This window comes from Camponotus floridanus, unplaced genomic scaffold (assembly GCF_003227725.1).
Source record: "Camponotus floridanus strain SB8 unplaced genomic scaffold, Cflo_v7.5 scaffold68, whole genome shotgun sequence".
In the NCBI taxonomy this organism is placed as follows: domain Eukaryota; kingdom Metazoa; phylum Arthropoda; class Insecta; order Hymenoptera; family Formicidae; genus Camponotus; species Camponotus floridanus.
Window position 1 is genome coordinate 1,049,211 of NW_020229836.1, and position 20,444 is coordinate 1,069,654.

General features: G+C 38.0%; 1 protein-coding gene across 1 annotated transcript in view; it reads right to left on the reverse strand.

Moving 5' to 3' along the window:
• Nucleotides 1-20,040, reverse strand: part of LOC105250843 (C-Maf-inducing protein) — a 29,122-nt gene extending 9,082 nt beyond the window's left edge. Inside the window, exon 1 of the mRNA XM_011257161.3 lies at nucleotides 17,912-20,040. Within this exon, the coding sequence (XP_011255463.1) occupies nucleotides 17,912-19,240 (1,329 nt within the window). The 5' untranslated portion in view covers nucleotides 19,241-20,040. The remainder of the gene's footprint in view (nucleotides 1-17,911) is intronic.
• Nucleotides 20,041-20,444: the final 404 nt, after the last annotated feature.

A 20,444-nucleotide genomic window follows, 5' to 3' on the forward strand; every position in this document is an offset into this window, starting at 1 on the left:
GAAGGAGGAAGAGAAAGAAAAAAAGGGAGAAAAAGGGACGATGAATTGAGGGAGAAGTTGCATAATACGATCTGATGAGGACAATGCGCCCTGGTTCGCGCATCACCCCGGTCGGTGTCTCGGGTTTCCGAGACTGCACAGGGGATGACGTAGTCGTGCGTGCGTATGTATGAATACCTGTGCGTGAATGCCGGGCAGCTCGCCAGTGTGCCAGTGTGTAAACGTGATATCGGCGACTAACACAGAGACGCGAGTACCTGCGTGTGGAATAGTGAGTGACGTCAGCACGGGGCGAATCTAGGCCGAGGGTTGAACGACTGGTTGGAGCAGACTTGGCCGAATCTAGGACGCCGCATCCCCTCGCTAAATGCGGCCCTCGCGAAAGCGACACGGGGCCGATCGCGCCGGAATTCGCGCAATATCTTTTGCGCGCGCGAGCGATCTCATTTCGCGCTTTCCGTGTAATCAGGTGTTATTCTTTGTGCATTTTGTCGGAGAAAGGGGAGCAAGATGGAGGAGGAGAGAGAAGATCCATTGAAAAGCTGCATCATGCATCTTTCGATGCCGTGCACCGTAAGAACAATGCGGATAACTATTCTAATGTGAAAAGAGGAAACAACGAAGTTTTATACTGCGGCAGAAATCTCGAGAGCTACTCATTTAAATAAAAAATAATGATCGAGAATGATTTACTCGCTTTGTTCGACTCGATCGAGTTTGCAAATCGGAATAGCTACGCTGTTTATGATAATTAAATGACTGCATTGACAATTATTTAATAAATGCAAAGTAGATAAGCGTCATATTTTATGAATAAAAATCATGTGTCAATTTATATTTATTAAAAATCTATGCATTTCGACGTTTAAATAAAAATTTGCTTATGGAGAAAAAATGGCATTTGTGCGTAATGCGCTAAAAAAAGGAGCACTTGCCGTTACAAAGGGCGCGCGCACGATGTGAATAATATACACTGCAACTTTTTGTCGTATCTTCTGATCCAAGGTCATCTTTTGTAAACGGCTTCGCGCTCTTTTTATGCATCTGTGTTATGAAGACTGCCATGCATATGCATGCATCATGCATATTCATGCGTGACGCAAACGATAACGAAACTTACTGCGCCCATTACTTAACTGAAAGTAACTAAATTTCTCATACTCTGGTAATAGTCACTTGATACTCGCGAATATTATTTTCGTAACTTTCCTTTCCCGGCCTCTCCTCGTGTATTTAAATCGATATTTTCCGCGCGATAACAGAATACGCCTCGTGCATATTATGAGCTTCTATAATTAATGGATAACGCTATACCGTAATACGTACAACACGGTAACATCAAGGCTATCGAGTGTCAGATTCAAAAGATAAACGAGTGAATGACACGCGTACGGGGTTTGCTTATAATTCTCTCTTTGCGTTATACGTGTACGTAGAATTTCACAAATGTGATATGCGCAAACTTAACTTACTGATAGCTTACTCTGTGATCGAAAAGTAAATCTTTGGAATTTAATTACTTAAATAGTCGTTAAATAGATAGAGAGAAACACCTGCCAATTATTTACAATTGTTTTTGACACTATAGAGAATCTTCTCTTTTGAATTACAATATCCTATTTGTAGCTCTTGTGACATGCGATTGCATAATCGATGAAAATGCGATCAATCGGAATGTAAACGCGATGAGTCGCTCATTAACATCTGGCTCAGAGACGGAATGATAATGTTGCATTCGCAATATTGTATCAATTACACATTTAAATACAACAGGACACCGGCGATTCACGAGTCTTCCTGGGTGTTGCGGTTGTGCAACTGCGTTAATGGACAATTGCGTGATGTGGAAAAATAGAAGTCAGGTAGATCAGCACATTATTACTCATAAATAATACTACAGTATTTTAAGCGCGGCGATCATTATGCTCAATTTTTGCAACGCCGGAAAATGAGACGCCAATCTACCACGTAAAATAAAAAAAACTAATGTGAAAATTTGCAAAAAGTCTCTCTTGGATGTGAAATAATTCTAATAATTCTTCTAATAGATAATTTTAAAAATCAAATAAATTAAACCTAAAAGAAATATGTATAGAACTTTTACATGATAATGAGTTTGAATCCAGCCAAGAAAATTTAAAATTATAATGCGAATGTTTTTGTATCGATGAAATTTTACGTCTACATTGATCGAAGAGAATTTACATTTATTATAATTGTCACCGGCTTGCAAAAGCGAAGTTCAAAAGAAGACCGGAGATATGACGTACAATCTGTCTCTTGCATTTCTAACGGGAATATAATACTGCGACACAAACTCCACAGTTACTTTCCTAGAGTATCGTCGCGCAATTCATTCGTTCCTCCTGCGTAATGCATTTTTGTACAACAGGAAGTCTCTCGATTTCATATCGCGATAAAAGTCCAATTGTAAAGGAAGGCGGAGATGTCGCTGGCACGTGTTGCAGGATACACGTGGCCAATTTGTCGTGAACACACAAGGTACGACGCGAGTCGTGATATCGTGTCCCTATCATTTTCTCGTCATCTATTGATTATAATGTAGCATTATGCAACTTTAGGTTTGTACAAGAGAAGCACAATAATGAATAAAACGAATATGCTGATTGCGAATAATTTCGACAAAATCGTATTAAACCTGCTAAATATTACAAGATTTTTTAATTAAATTAAATTCCTGTTAAACAAATAAATTGAAACGAAAATTTATTTCAATTACTCTCGCAAAAGTACCGAACAATTATTATCTCGCGTTTTATATATTTAATTTTATAGAGAAGAAATTATATATTTTTTTTATATGAATAAGCGAATTTTCATATGTACATATAAAAAGATCTCTTTACCTCCCTTTGTAATAGTAGGATTAATCGAAGAAAAGTACAATCGGTCAGAATTTTCATTCGTCGATTATTTCAGACATTCAGAAGTGAGGTCGTTGATCCGAGTCGTCGCCTTTAATTTCGAAATGAATACACGTGGATCGTGCGTTTGATAAACAACTCACTTACAGCACGGAAACGAATAGGGCGCTGTCCGTCTCTGTATTGTTGCAAATTTATCGATTCGCGTGTTCATTGTTTTCCCTCGTCCTTTTCCGAACTGCACATGTATTCCTATATTTAACGAAGTTTATGAGTCCGATGCATAAGAACAATAGAATCATTTTAACACTTTTATAAATTACTTTACACAGTCTATTTGCAAAATAAGCACAAATATTTATCGGAAGATACATTGTTTTTCAATTAGAAATATTTCAAAACTATTGTTGTTTGATGAACAATCTTTTCCGTGTCGACATTTTACTCTTTATCAATATTTCTTTAAATAAAATTTAAAATAAATAGTAAAAAATATGATTGAAAATTTTCTTTGTAAAAAAAATAAGTAGTAAAAAATATGATTGAAAATTTTCTCTGTAAAAAAGTGTCGTTTAGGCACCGTCCGTTAGAAAAAAAAATCATCGAATTGCCGTAGAGAGAACGCCTGTAATACACACATTGGCGCCGAGATCTAAAAATAATCCGCACCCGTAAAAGCATCGTCGCCGGCCCATCGCATCGACGAAAACAATACAAGATAAACGAGACGAGCGGCGAAATAAATCGATTGTTGGCGAGTGATAGCAGATTGCGATTCGAAATATCCCCGGGAGATTGGTAACATATAACAGTTTTCCCAAGCGAGATGATGTACGGCGAATCGCGAAATTTTTACGAGATCGAAATTGCGTCCGGCGCGATATTTATCACATCCGTATGTTTAATCGTATCTCACATATTTGTTAGTTTATTTGCGATATGAAATGCAATAATAAAAGTTCCAAAAGCCGCAAAGAAACACGCGTGTATTATTTTTTATTTGCGCGAAAGATTGAATGGCAGTTAAATAAAAGTTCATCTTACTACAAAATAACGAAACGAACGGAGCTTATTAAAAAGTCACATCGCGATATACAATGCATAGTTCTAATGTGAGTCACTCCAGTGTTCTTATCAAGGTGACATCAAATATATTTCGAGTTCAATAGCGATGCTGCAATCGACACGTTTTACAGTATCTTTTAAAGAATTCTCTTCATCAAATTTTCGCAGAAATATCTTGATATTTCTGAAAAGTATTCCGAGAATTTATTAAAGAAATGGTTCTTAGTTTGAAAAAACTATTTATTAATTTATATGAAAATTATTGTCATAAATATATATTTTTAAAAAAGTGCAAGAAAATTTGACTCAGGTTTCTTCAACTGTTCAATTTTGTTTAAATATATATTTTTTAAAAAGTGCAAGAAAATTTGACTCAGGTTTCTTCAAAATCTTCAACTGTTCAATTTTGTTAAGTGATATAAATAAGATCTGTGTATTAAAATACACCGACAGATCGAACAGTCAGCCATTAGATTCGACGTGAAACCACAAGGCGCGTATTGACAGCCGAAAGGTTCAGCTGTCGGTGACATTTTCCTTTTTCGGTTTATCTGGCCGAAATATAAATTCCTGCATTTGCGCGTAGCAGTTCACTCCACCGTGAATAAGAGCTCTCCGTCTCTTTCTATATCCCTCCTTGTCTCTCCTTCTGTCATACATCAGTGAATGCGGAACGCATATGTTCAGCCAGTAGAAGCGGACTGGATATGACATGTGCATACGCGATGATTTATCTTCCTCCGTTTGTGACGACCCGTATAAGCGGGGATATTTCTTCGGAATTGACCCTTTAACTGCTTTCGTGTGGTATATACGCGCACATGTATATACTTATACACACACACACACACACGAATACGGATGCATATATCTCTCACGATTCATTCTCGTGCACGGCAATTACGTTATTTCAAAATTGTTACGGATTAAAATTATGTTGCAACGAAATTCTTGCGAAACATGACGAAATTTGATGAACGTTTCAGTACCACTGTAAGCACTAATGCTCGAATTATCGAATAAAATGAAATCTCGTTGCGTTTCATTCGTGGGGCTAATAGAATTTGTTGTAATAAGGTGTGCAAACATGCTGGCAGTAGTTTCAATTAAATCTGTGTTTCTCCGCTTCATTCATTGATAACATACAAGTCGAATCGTTTCAGATTTTTTAATCTTTAAATACACGGCACAATCAGTTAATTCGTATTTAATCTATTTTATTTTAAGAACGCGCTTGATTATATTCGTTTTTTCTCGAGATAATCGTTTATCTATATTAATTAACTCGTAACATTTACGTCAAACGTCGTCAACATTTACCACATATCGGACATATTTTTTGTACAAATTTTTATGATAAATGTATTATCGTTCGTGCGATTTACATAACATTAGGTAACAGCAAATCAAGTTTTTTCATTAACCTTTATTACACATGCGTCGTTTAATACGTTCGATCGAGAGCCACGTTCAATGAGCCTGCACATAATCGCAACATAATAAATTATATACTTATAATTATATACTTATAATATACGTATCGATTTAAAATATATAATGTTTCGATCAATTTTATGCGAAAATTCATTCCGTTCTGATTACAGGGCTCTTTAAAAATGAATCACAATCTTAAGTCTCGTAGAAATTATGTCTTAAGGAGTTTCGGAGAGAAACATACTGTAAGAATTATTATCTGAACGACAATTGAAATTTTTCAACGCGTCCTTCCCCCCGCACCCCATTTCTATTCTAGTCGCGCCAAATGTTTGGCTGCCAAACGATGCGGGACGGTTGCTTTACGAGTTCTTTCATGTTCCAAGAGGCACGAAAACGAGCTAGTATTTTTACAGCTACTAACAGCGGCGCCGTAAAAGCTAGGCGCTGCGTCACTCTGCCATTGTTTTATGTGTTTTTCGCACTTTATTTCAGATAAAGCGGATATGCGAATTTCCATGCGCGCGTGTCACGTTAAGCGTCGTTGAATGTTCTTATTGCAAATTCGTAAAAATTTATCGTCACGGAAAATCTGCATACAATAAGAAGTGGCACGAATCGCTTGCCATTCTTATACAATTTATGTCGCACAAAGACTGCGCGACACTAAAAAAAAGAGAGAGAGAGAGAGGGAGAGAGCACTTTTAATGCGGTTTAAATAATGCTACATGAAATTAATAAATTAATTTTCGCGGCAATTAATAACCGTGGCACATGGCTCTGATTAAAAGGGGAAAAAGAAGAGTTACCGATTTTCGTACTTATTAACTAACCGGGAGTTTGAATAACCTAGTCTCCATCCCTCGGGATATTAACTTTCAAAGTTAACTCCCCTTTTTTTAGCCTCGAGTTTAACGAGTTTTATAACTACATTCTTGAAATTTATACATTTTCTCGTATCGAAGCAGAATCGCTAATGAAAGTTAAACGTTTCTCTCATACTCGCCCCATCGTGAGGAGGACGATTCAAACGCGCTTACGCGTCTCCCATTTCGTCGCTAATTATAATACCGCTGATTGTAAAATATATTGCATTCATCACATTATTTCACGGTGCTTTGAAGCCGCTAATTGGAAGCTATTGAAATTTCGCGCTTGCATTTTACCTGAGAAACAGTCAGTTCTGGGTCTTTTGTCTATTCATGCTCATCAGCTGCGAAAACGATTTAACTTGTCGGAACCGTTTCTCTCTGATACTCTAAGTTACTTTGTGCCTCATTAACGGAATTTATAATAATATATAGAATTTACGTATTACGGAATTATACGGAATTTATACGTAATATACAGAAATTTGTGCGGTATCTAATGATATAGAATACTCTTACACACCTCTGAAAAATAGAATTATTTCTGACATTACACCTATCTATTTTTTTTTTGTTTATTTTATACATTGCTTTTATTCGGCAATTTCGAAAAAAAATTCTGTCGCAGTTAAAAAATGTAGAATGAAGACGTTTCAAGAAGAGAGAAAACGCTCGAGCTGGAGTATCCTCGTATTTTCATCAACGATAGTTTTGGCGTGCCGTCCGTATTTCAGTGATTCAAATACTAATAATTCCATCATTCGCAACTGCGTGGAGATTTGAGAGCGATGAATATCTGCGGCGATTGTCGGTCGCCTCGCAATGCGCAGATATTTGCACAACAGCGGCTTCTTTCTTTTCTTCTTTAATACGAATTCCTTACCTTCTTTCTTTTTCCACCGTTTTTTTTTCATATCTTTCAATTATTTTTCTCATTATTACACAGTTTTTCTTCAAGTTATTTGATTGTTAGATTCGTATATCTTAATGCAAAATTAATAAAGTTTTTCTCATTCTCTTTCAATTATCTTTCCCATTATTTTACGCAGTCTTGAAATTATTCCATCACTCGAATCGTGTATCTCACTGCAAAATTAATAAAATATTTACTCTATTAGACTTCTACGTTTTATTTCTTCATCACGTGTATATCTCTCAATCTTTGGCTTGGATGAAAGCCAGCAATTAATCAGAATCCTTCACAATTTCTCTGATTTTTGCGCTCCGCGCATATGTATCTCTTCTATATTTCTCTCCTTGGAAACTCCTTTATAGAAGAATCTTTCTTCCGTGCTTTGGCGAGGGACTCTCGTCGATGGCATCCACGGTCACGAAAAGCGAGCGGCCGACAGGTATTTTACAAGACGTTAGCGCGAAGAGCAAGACAGCCGCTACTCGAACACGTAGCCCAGGGTCAGCTTTGACGTCAGTGAAACACACGCCTCGTATACACACGCATGCATGAACGCACGTACGCTCGCTCGCACGCATATTCGCGATAGCGTTGTTATAGAGAACTACGTCTGCCACACGCGATCATCGTTCACGATAGCATTGTCATCTACACATAAGTTTGTCCAAAACTGTTCGTACAGATTCCTTCAAACAATATATTCTTTCAACAAAAATGTCAAAACACAAAAATTTGCAAAACCTAAGAAGATAAAGAATTATTATAAATTTTACTCAAGAAGATAAAAAATTATTATAAATTTATATTCTTGATGACTTTTTTAATTAGATGACTTTTAATTAGATAACATGTATAAAAAGATGCAATCTCAATGGCCTCCTTCATTTTTATCGAAGAGAACTTTCATCTTTAAATTGACCAAAGAGACTACGATTTAAAGGGACATCTTTTCTGATAGACTTCTGGGGTACTCACATACATGTATGTTTGTGCTTATATATATGAGTGTGTGTCGAGATGCTGTCGACATTTGTGTCACCGCGATTTGTCTTGTCGATCTCTTTCCGGTATCTCCTTCCACGACAATGAGAAATGTCGCCCTGACGATATTTCGCGGTATGCCTTCGGTTAGCGCGGAATCGATTGCGTGAAGAGGTCAGAGGCCAACCCGCGTGAATCTCGGTCCCGACAAAGATTCGGAGATGCGCGTCATCGCGTGGTTTGCACGTGAACAGAAACGGCGTGTGCCGTGCGAGGTGATACTGCGAGGATTTTAACCCCATAACTCTCACAGATCAATCTTTATATTCGACACTTTGACGTTTGAATGGCGACTATATATAATTTTTGTTCATCACAAAAATACGTATTATATAAAAAAAAAATAAAAAAATATTCTCCAACATATTTATAGAATTCATTTTTTTCATTTCCCTCTTTTTTAATTTATTGAAGAAACGTAAGAGCGTTCGTGATTCGTTTGCTTAATCTACGCGGAAATGAATTTAATCGCGTCTCGAGCGAATGCATTTAAAATTTGCATTCGATAAAGGATTTAGTCATATCATATATAATGCCGTATAAGATAATTTTTCAATATTTTACAATCTTTAGATTGACATGTTAATAGCATGTACGATTAATATTCACGGCAATATTCATCGAAGAGCAATAAAAAAAGGTTAAATAATATGTTATAAACATTGTAACATTTTCCTTCCTCGTTCAATGACAAAACACTCAACTTGAATGTCTATTATTTGGGTTGCACGTGATTGAGATACTGGAATTTCCGACAATATCGCTATCTCTGTTCATTGATAATATAATTTTTACGATAGAGCACATGATTGTTTTTTTTCTACAAAAATGAATAATATTCGCTTATTTTTTTACACGAGCATTTCGCAGAGATTTATAGCATTGCTATTGCTGCGTTTTATTTAATGAAGACAAGATAAATATCAAATGTTAACGCATTTACGTCAATAGTATCCCCACGACGGTGCATAAACAAGAAATCTAGAATTTGGAACCGTTTAGATAAATAATAATCGTGAATTTCAGGCACACGCATGAGTCAATAATAAATCCGCAATTATTTGCAATTTCTTAATTATATATTAATTATATATTAATTATATATTAGGTGCTAAATATACGAATTAGATTAATTACGATCCTCGCTTATCTGTCAATAAAATGACTGCGGTGTCATAATGAATTCAATTACACCAGTTTTTTTTATTACAGCGCTCGTCATTGTTATTCAATAACGCGCAAACGAGTAAGAAACCACAAATACACGCTAATAATGACTGTATAATAATTTATCCGTAATAGTTTTTCTATAATAATTCACAAACGAGCGAAACATTTCTTCTTAGCCTTGAAAAATTTCGTGGTGGAATATATTGATAAATTGACACGCATATATATATATATATATATATATATATATATATATATATATGTTAATCTACCGCGCGATTCTACATAAAAATAACTAATCAACGAGCCGGTTATCAATATTGCATCGGCAACAGCTACATTTTAAAATCTGTCAACTTTGTCGGAGTGAAAATATGATCATCTTCATCTTTTTTTTTATTTAAATCGCCGTATGAAATGCAAATATTCAAAACATACGTCATCTTGGCTGTTTTTAGAAACTGCTTATTATTTTCGATTATAATAATTGCAGCTATATTTGACGAAACAACCGCTGCCAACTGCACTTGCGCAGTACTCAAGAAAGAATTACCTCTGTAAATACTATTTTCTTTTATTGAGTTTTTGAAATATTCATAAATTCCCGTATTATGCAGTTCTTTAAATGCAGCAATTATAATACGTCAGTTACGTCTGAATCTCTATTTATATAAAACATTTTATATGCGAATAAATTTTAATCATATCAATGTAAAAAAACAACATATTAAACCTTTAGTTTATATCTATTTATAGATTTTACGATATATCCAACCGTAAATAGCGCCCCATAAGAAAGACGCGATTTAGAATCAGACGATTATATTTAGTGCTGAATAGTAGCTATGAAAATACGGAGTTATGCATAATTATAAATAATAACTATCACTATTTTCAGAGCTTCCTCTTCTTGTCAGTTTTAATCTATTTACTATGGCATAGCATGAATCCCTCGATCTTTCATGCTATTATATCGACAGAACCCGAAATAATCCGGCGACTAAATTTGACTGTCTCATCCTAGTCAAGTTCGTTCATTGAAATTACATCGTCACAATTTGAGGCTAAGTTTGGGTCAACTAAATACAGCCGTCTGATCGATTAAAATTTACGTTGAGTGCTCGGGACATTCAATGTAACATTTTGCAAATCTGGAAATAAATAATTCTATTTCAAACTTAAAAATTCGCTATAAATATATTGCACGTAGATATATACAATATAGCGTCTCTCTAAAAAAGTTATATCAAAGAATATTTGTATACATTAAATGTAATTAATTATATCAATACTGGAGTAATCAAATATAATATCCATATCCTGTAAACTATACATTAAACATTATACATTAATATCCTTTAAACTATACTGGAGTAATCAAATATAATATCCATATCCTTTAAACTATACATGTGTTATAACAGGATATTCAATCCGGAAGGAAGGAATATATATTAATAATTATATATTATATATATTATATAATATATTATATATATTTTATATATATATATAATATTATATTATATATATATATATATATATATATATATATATATATATATTAATAATTATAATAGAATTCGGTGAACGATATTATCGTATCGTTCACCGAATTCCGTTGATGTAAGGATAGCGTGTCACTCGACATTCAGCGAGAAGGAAAAATTGATTTCCACATGCGAGACGAATCTTCACTTCGAAGAAATCATTCGATTTTCGAGGAATAAAAAACGAATTTCCCTCATCTTTCATACGCACATCGCGAGAACGCGGCCTATCCGCATAAACATATCGCATATAATGATATGCGCGAGGGATGTCGGCATTCGCTGCATTACGTCATTCACTCGTCTCGACTAGAGATCGAAATTGTGTTAATTGCACACGTATGTCTCCATACAAATGACAAACGCGACGAACAGCGACGACGGCCCATTAGCGGTATATTTGCGCCGCGAGAAATTCTTTACTCTTGCGCCACGTAATAATCTAATGGCATCGCATACGAGTATTACCCCGGGACAAGTTTCCTGCCCATCCTCAGTTTATGCTTCGTAATAAATGGAGCGCGTAAATGCCAAAAGCCGCACATGGTTAAAAGAGCCACCCCACAGTTTATAGCTTCGATTTAACGCGATTGTAACGCATCAAATTACAATAGCTACGATCGATATACATATATATGTATATATATATGTGTGTGTGTGTTTCTATTAATTTTCATATACCATGAGATAGTCGAGAATTAAATTCGTAAATTTCAAAGCCTTGTTGAATAAGCACAATCAAGAATATACATATATTACGTTATATTATACAGCAATTAAATTCTATAATTTGCCAAGTTACTTTGATGTATCAAGTTTGCAAATTATTTCTTATACTTCTTGTTATTATTTTTTATATATAAATTTTAAATAAAGAACATTTTTTAAATAAAGATCGAAATATTTATATCGCCTCATACTTTGATATAGACTTGTCTCTCAAATTCCTGCATCTTTATGTTGTCACCTTCTTGGATATTGCAACCCGTTCAAATTACGTCGTTCAACTTTTCGCCAAACTCAGGTACGTCAGAGCCACGTAAGTATTGTCAAATGCGTCACGACAATGCAATTTTGTTTATCGCTTAGTCATCCGAATAAACTTGTTATTATATGCATATTTATTATTATAAGTAAAAGGTAGATCGGATAGAGATTAAACCAAAGCAAAACGCGATATATACACCGGCAGAACGTCTCGATATTCTAATTAATTTGCAATGTTTGCAACGTTAATACGTCTCGTGCACGTTTAGCTGCTTCACACTGTTTATTCTATCGATGAATTCTATTAACATATAGAGGTTTCAATTTTCCATAATGCAATATGCACACGTGCGTACAAATAACAGATTTCATTTATTATTATATTCTGTATTATTGATACAGTTGGTAATTTCCATGCGAAAAATTCGAGAAAATTTTGTATAAATTTGCTCACTGCACAAGTATATATCATTCGACGAATAATCGTTATATCATTTATATCCGCATTTATTTCTACCCGGATTATGACAATTAATACACGATCGCGTTTTTTACGAAAGAGGAAAATGGCGATATAAGAGCGGCGGTTAATGTGCAAGCGATTTTTCCATAATACATATGACCGTCCAGACTCGAGAGCGCCTCTCGCGAAGAGTCAAGGGTCGTACGATGGATGACGCACGAGGGGACATTTCGCGGCCTATTCTCGATTTCCGATTTAAATGGAGTAATACGCGGTATTTTTACGATTCGCCTCGCACTGCCGGGCGATAAAAAGCCACGCCGGGTTATGACGACGACGATTTTCCGGCGGCACAGCCGTTAAAACTCGAACGATAATTTTCTCCCCGTGCAATAACGCGGGGAAAAAATAATTGCGTTAGTCAATAGCTTTATACGAGCGTCCTTTGCTCGCGCCTCGCGAAAATCATCCTCGCCAGCTGATCGCGCGAGGCGCGTTATTTCCCACGTGTCAATCCCGTGCGATTACGAAATTATCCGTCATGAATTAAACGCTTACGATCTAATATCGATACGCACTAGTGCAAGACTATTATCTCTTCTTGAGGTGAAATTGATAAAACGAAACTCTTTCTTCCCAGTGAGCACTGCTCTTTTTTTCCCCCAGACACTGTTATCCAAAGTTATTCCGAGCCAGCGATAAAATAATGCTTTGAGAAAGTATATAATTATATTCCTTATAAATATAAATTATTAAGTATATAATTACATTCCTTATAAATATACATATGATTATATGACTCGTGTGTTATTTTTCATTTCTCGAGTTGTTGGATAGACAACTGACAATGAGTTTGAAGTCTGATTGAACGTCGTCATCGCGCAACAACATTTGTTAATTGAAGCGACAATTACTGACCGAGTCAACGGTTTAGTGAATCGAGGTAATGAGTGAGATGAAGTATACAAGGGCGCGAAGCGATGTTTACGTTGTCCGTTGCTATAGCAGTTCTATTAATACGTCGTTCCCGTATATCGCATACAATATTAATTTAGAATATCGCGAAAAATAATACGCATGTATGTATAAATAATGAAAAAAAGATATATAAAACGAGAACGAACGCGTATATTTTACATTCACACGAGGTGCAATACACATAGGAGATACACGCGACAAAACCGAAATACTGGGATGCCAAATTATGGGACGCATGGCCGATTTGAATGAAGCTAAAAATACATTTTGCGTCATATGGTTTATCGTTGAACGTCCGGTTTAACGAACGTTTTGTTGCCGAACAAAGGCTGCATTAGTACAGAAATATCGCGCTCGTGTGCACCCGATATATACACGGTATAGATATATGTGCATAGATTACACCGTGAAATTTTGTGCCGTTCTCTCACCTTCATGCAGATGTGACATATAATAAAGTGCATCCCATTGTCCATACGAAATCTCGCAATTAAATTTATCGAATTTATCCCATCTGGGGATGCGCGAAATATCGGATGATACAATAATACTCTTAAATAAAAATACGCTTAAATATCAAACGCAATCAAAACCTACGTTTCCGCAGTTCTTTGTATTGTTTTTTTCAATTATAAATCAGAGTAAAATTTCCTTTATTTTTCGCCACATAAAAATTTCATGAAATTATGTTCATTAAAATGATAGAAGCTGTGTCATCGTTGCACGATTACATAGATAAAATAACTATGAAAAATTATGAATAATAAAATAATAATAAACGAGAAAAAAATATATAAAGTAGAATAAATACAAATATTTATAAATTATAATCTATTATTATATGCATGTTATAAGTAATTTTACTTTCCTTGCAATTTTCTTTTTTTTTAAATTGCAATATTTTTTGTTATACGATTTTATGGCGACTGATTTGAAATATAATATAGCGCATAAAACTGCAAAGTTCGAAAGGAAATTTTTTTTATTGTCAGATGAATGAACGATCTATAAGTACAGCTCGTCAGAAAAAAATTCTTTAAATCCTTAATTTTATTGCGCATACAATTGGAAACTTGCTCGATTGTTGCCTTTATCGTCGAAATAAACCTTCGATCTCTCTTTATCCTGCCAAATAGGCACTTGGCTAGTCGGATTAATACGATTCCGTTTACTGTTTGCCGTATAACGAACTGTACCTCGCATCGGAAATACTAATGGATCGAGGTCTCATTAGTGAATGTTGTATCACACGCTATTGACGTTAGTCACATATGACAAGGTATTATATGCGAGAGATTGTTAATTATTTAGCATCTAACGTGCATGTGAGAAGAAGAAAAGAAAATTAAAAAATGCATAGTATTTACGTTATTTTATAAATATGGATATAAATACTTTGTTTAGCGATGCAAATTATTGTGAAATATCAATGACGTCTGCTTATTTTCGTCGAAATTTAGAAATTAAGAATTCCGCATATTAAATACGCTCTTGACGTAGATTCGATGCTAATTAAAGCAATTTATTTGGAGAATTTGCAATAAACCTTAAACATATCCCACAATGTGCGTTCTATAGATCTTGTGCCTTCTATAGATCGTCTTTGTCGATTTCTTTGATCTATAAATAAATGTGAAAAATATGTACGAATACGCATCATCGACTAATATCTTATTGTTAGCTGAATATTTTTGGTACTGACGAATTTGCCTTTGACATTATCGATAGTATATGAAGAAGTATCAGATGATATCAATACTAATGGCATTTAATATCGAATAAGTAAAACGAATATCGGGAGACCGATCTCTCCGCGATTCGATTGCGTCAAAAACATCGTCGCGACTCTCTCTTATCGGCTCTTCGCTCGATTAAACCATAACGGGAGGAATTGACAATCAGCGAATGTTTTTTTGGCACATGCCGTCATCGTTTCATCCTAATTTCACGTAAGTGTGACGCACAATTCGAGTCGATCAAAAAGGTAAGGTCACTCGATCAATGATAATGATCGACGAATCAATATGTATCTCGATGGTTCCTCGAAGAGAAACGACAGCGATTAAAAAACGCGCAAGTTTCGAATTCCAGTGGTGCAAACGGTGTGTTCAACACGCACGATTAATCTCCCAGAATTCATCGCGATCGAATAATCGGAATGTTATCGAAGTTTTATCGATAACGAGGCGGGTTGTCCTTGTGCGTTACCGAGAAAAGTTCTCGACGTTCGTTACGCGTTTAGTTGGTTATATATTAAATCATGCTGATATTGTTCGTTATTATTATTTTTGACGATTTTACAAATTTTATTAGAGAATGCAAATTTTATTAGTTTAAATCGCACTAATAATTTCTGCATTTTTAATTATTGAATTTTATTTCTATACGAGCGTGAACATATGACAAACGAACGTAAGAATTCGACAATTTTGTAAAATAATTTTGAAAAAGCGAAATTGCGCTTTACTTGCTGCAAATGATATCATGCTAAAAATGAAAAAGGACACGACGTATACTTGCAGATTTTTATGACGATGATTTGTGTCAACGAGATAATTGGCAGCCCGCAGGAATGAATTGAGAATTTTTATAAGAAATTTATGCTATGATAATTATTTTACACAGAGAAAGAGAGTGAGAGAGAAAGAGTATGGCTCTTATCAAGGTAGGAGTCGTGTATAAAGCATCGCTACGAAAATAGAACCCATCACAAAGTACCGCATCAAGTGCTACTCCATGTAACGCGTTCTCTTCTATAAAGCGAAACGATAAATTGCATTTCACCGAGATGCAATAGTGATGGCGGTCCCGTAATCGGCATCGTGACTGCGCGCTAAGAGAGGAAGGTAATGAATTTAGTCGGTTTTTTCAACGTTTTTCCTCACCCTTTCTACCTCTCGATCGCAATTACGTAATGTCGCCCACCGGAATCGAAGGAACGAGGCGGGGGAAGGGAAGACATCCATCGTTGCACTTCGATGCAGCTGCGACCGCTGCTCTCCTTCCTTCATCCGCGATGCATTTTGTCATATATAGCGTGTGCTCCATAAATCGGCTCCGACGATGTAGATTGCATTCCGATACAATGCAAATGATGGAAATAGAGAGAGAAAGACGAACGGAGGAAACGCGTAACACTGTTGCATCGGGATGACCGACCTCCGCGGATTTTATTGTTACATACGAACGCTGCTCCCATCGATAACGAGAAATCGGAATCCATGATGGGGACAGAAATACAGGGAATAATGCATATTCTAACGACCTTCGATATTTTTTCGATTCCGAATCCGTAAACGTCATACGAGATATTTAAGTATTTCAAGGCGTTACAAGAATTGAAAATCTTTTTATAACGGAATGATAGATTAATCTGGCGGTTGATTAAAATGATAGATGAACTGGCACACCTTTACACCGAAAAATAGTTTAGAAATAAAGAGGATAATGTAATGTGTGTGTTACACGATCGACGATAGCATCCGATTTGCTCAAATTTGAGGCAGAGATGAAAGGCTAGAGCGTTGCTAAATTATTTTTGCGAAGCTCAGCTCTTCAATTATAAAAATTCGTCAAAGGAGTCAAAGAAGGATTATGAATGACGATAATGAAATAAGGATACTTCGCGGTATAAGTTTAAAAACCTGCGATAAATGAATTTTTTGTACGAAAAGTGATTGAATAGATCAAATTATGAAACGTTGAAGTAGACACAATACACGAAATTATATTTTAAGTTTTAATCATTTCCGAATTTGCTTGTCACTTTCAAAATAAATCACCATTGTTGAATCAACGGACGGTTGCTGTGAATTTTTACGAAGATAATTAACTTTTGAAAGACATGGTTGAATTACTGTCTCTCTCTCTCTCTCTCTCTCTCTCTCTCTCTCTCTCTCTCTCTCTTTTGTTGAAAAATAAATGACAGAATTTCCTGTCGAGTAACTAAATCATACCATATCGATATTACCGTAGTAACCAGTAATCCGTGCCGTAGTAACCAGTAAATAATGATACAATACGCGGAGATGGAGACTTATCGTTACACCTACGCACGTTAACGTAACAAACTCGGAAACGACCTAAGCCGAGAATAGAGACCTCGAGCGGAGTCGCAAAATTATCTGGCGTTAATCGCGCAAACTAAGATTAATATTATTAACTAATACATGTCTCTTTAAGCGCAAATGCGTGTGGAATCTGCGAATAAAAATATCTCAAATTGAGAGATATATATTCACGGATTCATCTTTCTCGCGCTTTAATCATAATATAATTATATATAATTATTTTGCAAATTTTTATTATATATTTCATACATTATATATTATATATTTTGTTATATTAATTAATTATATATAATTATAATATAATATAAACCATATCCACTGTTAATTCTCTTTTGTCAATTTATAAAATCGATATTTATCGCGACAAAAAAAAGCCAAATATTTTGCTTCCTGTCTCAAGAGATATCGTTTAAAAACTCCAATTTTAAAACATGATAAAAGAGTGCTCGATAAAACTACGTTTACGCTAGAGATAAGTAGACTCACCGTCTTGGAGGACAGACAGGCGTCGTTGAGATAGAGATGATGCGTCTCCCAACGTCGCAGAAACTTGCTGGACAGGATCTTCCTCACGAGGGTTCGTGTATGATTCAGATAGCACACCTGTATGACGCCTTCCTCGAGTGGCTTGAATCTGGGCCCGGCCGGACCCGGACTCGGGCTCGGGCTCGACGAACCGCTGGCCGACGAGCAGCCCGCGCTCTGCCGCTCCAGATTCGGGCAGGACCTCGCGGCTGGCAGGCAACCGGTCGCTTCGAGGACTTCGGGCTTCAGCGAATCTATACCCGGGCTGCTGTCCTCGCCGTACGAGCTGCAGGTATCGGCAGGCGGGGATTCGACGCTGGATCGCAGACTCGCGCCCGACGATAACTGCGGCGAGCTAGTGCTGGTGGTCTCCTGCCGCATCGCGCCGCCATTCACCGACAGAAAATCGTAATAGGGTACCGCGGAGGAGGTCAGACCGACGGTGGACGCGGCTGCTGGACTGGACGGCAAGGACGAGCCGTCCTCCGTCTCGGTCTCCGCGTTGCAGGCTTCCTCCTCCTCGTCGTTCTCTTCCTCATCCTCTACGTCGTCGTCATTCTCCTCCTCGGGCTCGCTAAAGCCGTTCTCCAGGGACGGTATGTCACCGACGGAAGCGGCGGCCACCTGGGAACTCTCGACCATGTCGATTTGCACCGACGACGACGAGATGGTCGTCGCCGTCGCGTTCACGTCCTGTCCATTCTCCTCGCTACGGGGATTTCTCGAGGACGAGGTGGACTCCATCGTCGACTCGCTCGCGGGCGACGGCGACGTCGAGGAGGAGAGCACCTCGCCGTTGTTCAAGCTCGAGGAATCGTTGGAGCGAAGGCGTAGCATGAGTTTGCGACGCCAGCTGCTGCCGTTGCTGCTAGACTTCTTCGTCGGTGATGGCGCGGAATGCAAAGCGGCCTGGTGATTTTCGTCCTGCGCGATCTGTCGCTCGTTGAGATCGGTGGTGCCGTTCAAAATGACAGTTATCCCGCTCGGCGATGTCAGGGCGTCCGCTCCGGGCGACAGGGGTTCAGGATCCAGGTAATCGGCGCGGATACCCGGCAGAGTGTCCGTGCTGCTACCGCCGGACATCGAGGCCTCCTGGTCGATGTATCTGATGGAGGAGTTGGAGCTCTCGCTGGTCGCCTCGGAGCCACGTCGATTGCATTCGGTCGCATTGGACGTTTTACAGGTTGGCGACAGGATAGCGTTGGTCAGCGACGACTTGCTTGCCGACAGCGACGCGGTCGACACGACACTGCGCGACGATCGCGTGAAGGGACTTTGGAAGCAAAACATTGCGCGTTTAGCGAGCTTTACCCAGGGTGATTTATCCGGCGCGATTGTACGCGATTCGCTATCTAGAAGAATTTCTTCCAGTTTTTAGATGAGATTAGAGAACGGCGACAAAGAGAACGCGCCCCGAACGCGTGGTAGTGAGAGTGTCTTTGTTGTAGTTGTATCAACATCAATCGTATCGCCGACGCGGTCGGATAGAAGGATTTACGCGCTGCTTGTTTTTCTGCCTGAACTTTCCCGCACCTCTCCGACGCCCTCGTAGACCAATAATCCTCCGCGTTGGTTGAGGATACAGAGAAAGAGAGAGAGCTCTTTGTTCTTCGGATCGCGTCGCAATTTCCCCGGTATCTATCAACCGGGTTAATCCCGCGTATTTCGACCAAGATTCAGTCCCTTGACGTTCTTCTTCCACCCTCGCAGGGTTATCGTCCGTCGCGATTGTTCGGATACACGAAGGAGGGGGATCACTTGAATGTTTCGGAGTCACCAGCGATCGACCATCGCAAGAAAAAGAGTGTATTGACCGGGCGTAGCAGTCATCGAACCGACGAGTATCTCTTCGCGAACGCGAGGTCTTCGAACATCTCGCGCCGAACTCAGTCACTCATTTTTTTGCGCGCACGTTGAAACGCGCCTCGACACATCTTCGTGGGCTGCGCGGTAGGCGTGTTGGTCCGACAACACTTAACGACCTAATACCGACAGCATCTCGTGTCGGCGCCGAAGCTTTCGGAGTCGATGCCACCTCAAATGCTGCGCCCTGAGAAATGACCTTTATCTGTCTGTTTGCAACAGGATTGCCCGCGGACTACAACGTCGGAGACACTACATGCACGTCGAAGAAATAGAATTCAGGAGAAGGCGGATGATCCGAAAAGAGAGAGGAACAGGAAGAGAGAGAAAAGAGTAGAGAAAGAGAGAGAGAGAGGGAGGAAGGGAGGGGGAGAGAGAGAGGAATAGAGAGAAGGGAGCGAAGAAAGGGACAAGGAGAGAACGCGCCAGGCGTGTTTCCGACGTGATACGTAAATGTCTGACACGACTGGGGACGACAAGACAGGTGGGGACGACCAACAGAGAGCAATGCGAGGAGAGGGCGTCGCGGCGCACGGCGTCTCGTCGATCGATGACTAGTCGGCGAGTTCGCGCGGGATTATCGCACGCTCGTCGTTTGCTCTCCGCGTTTGTTTCTTATCGCCGTGTCTCT